At 40.1% G+C, this 6,000-nt stretch overlaps 1 protein-coding gene across 1 annotated transcript in view; it reads right to left on the reverse strand.

Annotated features, from left to right (window-relative positions):
• The window catches only part of RFX7 (regulatory factor X7), a 135,713-nt gene extending 130,848 nt beyond the window's left edge, over positions 1 to 4,865 (reverse strand). Inside the window, exon 1 of the mRNA XM_044917954.1 lies at positions 4,675 to 4,865. Coding sequence (XP_044773889.1) covers positions 4,675 to 4,835 — 161 coding nt within the window. The 5' untranslated portion in view covers positions 4,836 to 4,865. The remainder of the gene's footprint in view (positions 1 to 4,674) is intronic.
• Between the last annotated feature and the right edge of the window lie 1,135 nt (positions 4,866 to 6,000).

Below are 6,000 nucleotides of genomic sequence, written 5' to 3' on the forward strand. Positions count from 1 at the left end.
AAGTTTTTACTCAAAGCATTCTTTTGTAACAGATAAAACACTTCTGTCTTTTCCACCACTGTGAAGCTCATTCCCCCCAATAATACCAAAAACTAATAGTGAGATAGAAACCAAATCAGTTTTGCACATAACAGTGAAGACACCTCCCAGTGGGGAGAGCAAATTGGTAAATTATTTATACACACACACATCCATTACCTAAGAGCTAAACAATAGGCCAGAAAATCCAGGGGCTTCAAATTGCTTAACTTGCCTTCCTGGTCAAGAGGGAAGACAATTTCATTAGTTTCAAATCATAGAGGAAAGCAAGGAACTGCCTTCTTTCTGGAATCACAAACATTCGGTGTTGGGATGCAACCATCACAGCTGGCCTCAATATAGACAAACAAAAGCACCCTTGGTGTGCTTGGTATGGACGACAGGCTAAACTCAGGGCAAGGAGCATGTTCAACCAACTAATCAAAAATAATGAAAGCCAGCTAATGTACTAGTCAGTTTCTCATTTTAAAGCAAAATGCAGATCAGGGACTTATGGTTAAAGTAAACTCTGAAGTTATAAGCTTTACAGTAAATGTTTCCCACTGCAGGAGAAGGAACAACAACTATTTCTCAGACAGAGCTAATAAATGCCCTGACCCAGAACCAAGGACAAAATGGAACTGCTGAGTTCTAGTATATGGGACAGAATCAGGTCTAATATGGTATCTCCATGTAAACCTTTTGGATCATCATACTTTGCTCATTGTAACTACTACATAAGAAAGTAAAATTGGGTTTAAATTAGAATTTAGAAAACATCCAAATGGTCCACATATATAATTCCAGTTTATTTATAATTTTAAGTCTAAAATGTATGAGATTCAGAAGTCTGTATGACTTACAGGACTGAATAAAGACAAGGAACTCTGGCCACGGCACGCACAGCTTCCAGGGTCTGATAATGAATGAGAGGAATCCTAGCTTTCCTGTCATTTAATTTATCTGTTTCCAAAAAGTGTGTAGAACAGTGACACATCTTACAGGACTATTTAAGAAATGGCTTATACAGTCTTACTTACAAATAAAAGCTTATATATATACAAATAACAATTGATAACTAAATCTTTTAAGAATCCCTGAATTCATTTGTTGAGTAAATGCAGTATTAGAACATTTTCTACAATAAAACATCAAGATTTCTTTTAATTTCTAGGTAAAGGTTTGTTGTTTATGTTACAGCCTAATGGCAAATACGTTAATCACTCCCACCCATGAAAGCATGATTTTTCTTGTAACTAATCACCAACAGACAGAAGAGAGATCAAATGTAATTTTTTCTATCCTATTTTTTTCCATAGCAATTTTATTCTATCAGGGTTTCAAGTAAAACTGCTTTAAAATGGAAAAGAAAACACTTAGTATATACATACATATATGTAAACTAAATACAAATTTTCTTTTTTCTCTTTTAAACAATGAAGACACTGTGGGAGATAAGAGGAAAGAAAAACTTGCTTTGGCATTCTTTTTTTAAGTAACCAAACAGGGGTGCAATGTAAGTTCAAGAAGTTTGCAGTGAGGTTAGTATTGGCTGTTTTATGTTGCTAGCTTTCTTTTTTTAATGAAAAGTTTATATTAAAATTCTATTGTTTAGAAAAGATAAACAACATTTTCACAGCATATTCAGTATTCAAACACATCTCTGCAAATAAATCTCCTTTCAAAGTACTAAGTGACTTGGACCTTGTCTCTGGAATGGGAATGAGGAAGGTCAAGAATAGTGCAGGCTTGTTAACTTGGATTTAGGTTGATGATATTCATAAATATATTACACAAATATTACAACACTATCAAGTTGGCAGTATCTTTATTTTCTAGAACTACCTTAAAAAATTATAAATTATATTTCCAATTCTTATGAAATATAGTTTCTGGTCTCATTAGATACCAATGATTTCAACTTTGAACACTTCATCTTTTTTTTCCAAAGTCTCATTTAATGCTTGAAATTACAATGGACATACTTTTACAAATAGCATTTTAGTTTAATAAACAGAATAAATTAATTATCAACTGAAATAGTAAGTATCTCATTGTCCAGCTAAAGACCTGCCTCACATACTATATTTATATTTGTTGAATAGGAAGACAAGTACAGACTTGTTTGTAATCTGCAAGTTTAATAATTTAGAAACTATGATCAACCTAAATGCAAAACCCTTTTGATAATTTTTAAATGCCACATTTTGGATTAATGTAATTTTAAATCCTCATTAGTAATGATACCAAAGGTTGATGCAGAAAGGGGTACAAAACTGATCTCTCAGAGCATCATCAAGTTATAAAATAAATGATAAAAAGATATTGTTCACTCACAAAACGTGAAATGAGATACCTAAAAAACTGTAATCTTATCTATTAAAAATGATTTTAATTTAGCATATACACACTAGTTCAAAGGAGGTGGTGAAAGAGCTTTCATTTTTTAGTGTGTTTATTTTATATAGTCACTTGATGAATAATATAAATCCAGTCTTGTAGAGCAGGGGATATGAGACTATATATTAATTATATCCATTAATGTTTTTTATTATCCACTAATGTCGTTTATTCCAAAGTTCTAAACACAATATGAAGAAATCATTTTTGCAAATAGGATTTCTACACTTGAAAATTAAACGCTAGTAAGTGTGCCATTACAATTTTAAAATAAAGATATAAAATTATATTTTGGGGATTAAGGTGTTTGTTGCTGTTATTTTTTCTGAGCAAGTAGCAAAAAATGAAGTGCACTCTACATCAGGGTAAGTTTTTCCTCACATTAGAGACAGTGCCGTTAAGCTGTAATGAATGTGTAAATATAAATTATCAATGAAAGAATAATTAAATCACATGATTTACCAAAAAGAGCACTCCACTATCATTATCGTTCAGTCAGTTGGCTATACAATTTACTCCTATATTAAAAATATAAAGTGGAGTTTCCTTTCCCCTATTGTTCTCATAATAAATTAAAATATACATTACTAATTCAACTTTTAAAATGTGCCTTTCTTAAAAGACTTAGTCCTTTAATTTGGGTGTCCCTTACCTTAAATGTAAAAACCAAGGTGTTTAATGCAATTCAATGATGGCTTCAGAGACACTAAGTTACATCAAGTTAAGGGGGGGAAACCCCACTGATTTCTGGAAACCTTGATGGTAAGCATAAAATTAATCATCTCTCCCTTTAAATAACAGCTTTTAAAAGGGGGTGAGGATATCCATCAAAGAATAAACGCTTCTCTCTTTCTGTGTTTCACACACACATAGGAGACAGTCTTACTTATCTGACCTATTCAAGTTGCCAAAACATGACTATTGATTATCAAAGCCAAAAAAAAATTCTCCTTTAAAATATTTAAACATCTTAAAATTAAAACTGAAAGCAAGATACTCAACTGCCAATTACTGTGTAGTAAGAAACTATTAAAGCCTGCACTGACCTACTTCATATTAGCATCATGACAATATGGATGTATGCCAAGAAATAAAAAAAATTACTATATAACAAACCTTAATTTTGTATTTAAAAATTGTCACTGTTTTTAAATGTCTAAATACTGTACTGCAATGCCAGTTGTTTTTATGATGCATTTATTTTTAAATTGCAATGAAAGTAAGGAGTTTTGATATTTTAGTAGTCATATTCAATGATGGACATGCAAGATTTCATTTTTAAAATCAGAGCTTGTTCTACACCACATTCAATTCTATTTTAAAACTTCTATTAAAAGCAATCTCTTAGACCAAATTCCAAATATTGCTTTCCATTTTTAAAATAGCACTACATTTTACAAAATGTCAGTTAATAAAGAGTCCTACAGAAATAATGCAAGTTCATGTTCAAAGAATATTTACAATGGCTCTAACAGAAGACAGACTTAACCCAGTGTATTTAATTATTAAAAGACTGCCACCAGTCTTTCAGAGTTTAACCTAATGCTGAAATTCTCATACAAGAAAGTACAGAAATAGCAAAGGGTATCTCATCTATGATTTCTAAAAAGACACGAAACAACAAGACATTTTAAATTAAAATGTTTTTAAATTAAAAAATCACTTTACAGTGTAAACCACCACCTTAAAATACCTTATACCAAAGAAGCCCTTTCTTCAAAATCATGCCAATAAACTCCCTGGAAAGGAAATTTAATCTCAGAATAAAGAAGGCAAAAACATCCAGAAATAGCAGCTAAACCAACGGAAAGGAAGAGACACATTAGGTTTTTGTGCTGCATGTTAATATTCTTAGGCACAATGTCTGGTGAAAATTCACAATACACTTCTTCCTCCCTGTATGCTTGCAAAAAGGAGTAAACACATTTCACATTCCTCAGTCCCAAATTCATGCCACCATCATGCAATATGACTTAATTTCGACCCATATTCCTCTTGCACGTAAGTGGAAAAACACATATAACTTGTTTATCTACACTCACAATTGAGGAGGGGGTAAAGACATTTTTTGGCTATGGAGACGAGAGACTGATGCAAAGTCCGCACACCTCCAGAGGTCCTATAAATATGCACCCGACTCTGGATACCCACATTCAATGAATGCATCAGCCTCCTCCTCCGCCCGCCGCCCCCCACCCCCTTTGCAGCAGAAATGTGCCTGGGCTTTTTTACCCCAGCGATGGAGGATCCTCTTACCAGATGGAGTTCTTGATCTTGTGTTGCAGCGCGCTGGCCTCTGTCCCTGGCAGCCCAGGCACAAGGGCTGGCAGAGCCACCCCCGAGTTGGGGGCGCTGGGGGGAAGCTGCTGATGGGCATCAGGCTGCTGTGGTGGCGGCTGTTGTTGTTCCTCTGCCATCGCTGCTGGAGGGGTGGGAGGGAGGGAGGGAAGATGGGGGCGCGGGGAAGGGTGAGGGAAGAGACGGGGAGGGGAGGACGAAGGGGGAGAGGAGGACGAGGGGGGAAGGGAAGAGGAGGAGGAGGAAGGAAGCTGAATAAGCTAGGCCTTTACCCCAGGGCTCGAGTGAGTCGCTTTCGCCTGCCGCCTGGGGGACATCACCAGGGAGACCGAGCGGCTCCTCACGGCAGGGACGCTTCACCGCGGGAGAGGCATGGCGGCGCCCCTCAGCCCCCCGCCGCCGCCGCCGCCGCCGCCTCCTCCCGTCAGCGGCCGGGGCTGGGGGGGATGAGGAGGGGACGTCTGAAGACGAGGTGGGGGGGGCAAGGCTCCCCCAAATCCAAGAACGGCTGCGCAGGGACTCCGCGGCCTGGCCTTCCTTTCTTGACCCCCGGGGCTTTCTACTCCGGGGGCCCGCACTGCTGCAGCCCCAAGCTCGGCTCCACGCCACTCCCCACGCCGCCGCCGCCGCCGCCGCTCGCTCCTGGCCCCGCCGCCACCGCGGCCGCCGCTGCCCTGCCAGCCCGGGAGGCAGCCAGTGCGCGCAGCCGCACTGCGGCCCGGCGCAGACGGCAAAACACCTACCGCTCCGCCGGGGGGGGGGGGGGGGGGGGGCGTGGACCAGCGTGTGCGGGTTACGGGCGCGGGCGCGGGGGGCCGGGAGGGGGGCGCACGGGGGCGCAGGGCGGGCGCGGGCCAGCTCGGCCCGGAACGCGCGCCGCCGGGGCCGAGGAGGGGACTGGCCAAGCTGGTGGAGGAGAGCAGGAAAACGTGGGGGAGGTGCTGGCGAGAGAAAGAACTTGCGTGAGGAGGAGGAGGAGAAACCAAATATTTGGCGTGGAAATGGGATTTTGGGGTTTTTTTCTGGCATCTTCAAATCAGGAAAAGTGAAATTAATCAACATTTCCCCCCCTCCCCTCGACAAATGAGGATTGCTTTCTCCCTGGGTAAGTGAAGAGAACTGAAGCAGGTAAGAGGATAAGCTGACTTTTCAGAAGCCCCCAAAGAACACCCTTTGGAATTAACCACCCTTTAGGTAATTCAGTCTTGAACGGAAATCGCAAGTCAGGAGCTGGGTTGAGTGCTTCTCAGTCGGGCATTCAAAGCCCTCCAAATCTGGCCCCAC

The sequence above is a fragment of the Neomonachus schauinslandi genome, chromosome 9, assembly GCF_002201575.2.
Source record: "Neomonachus schauinslandi chromosome 9, ASM220157v2, whole genome shotgun sequence".
In the NCBI taxonomy this organism is placed as follows: domain Eukaryota; kingdom Metazoa; phylum Chordata; class Mammalia; order Carnivora; family Phocidae; genus Neomonachus; species Neomonachus schauinslandi.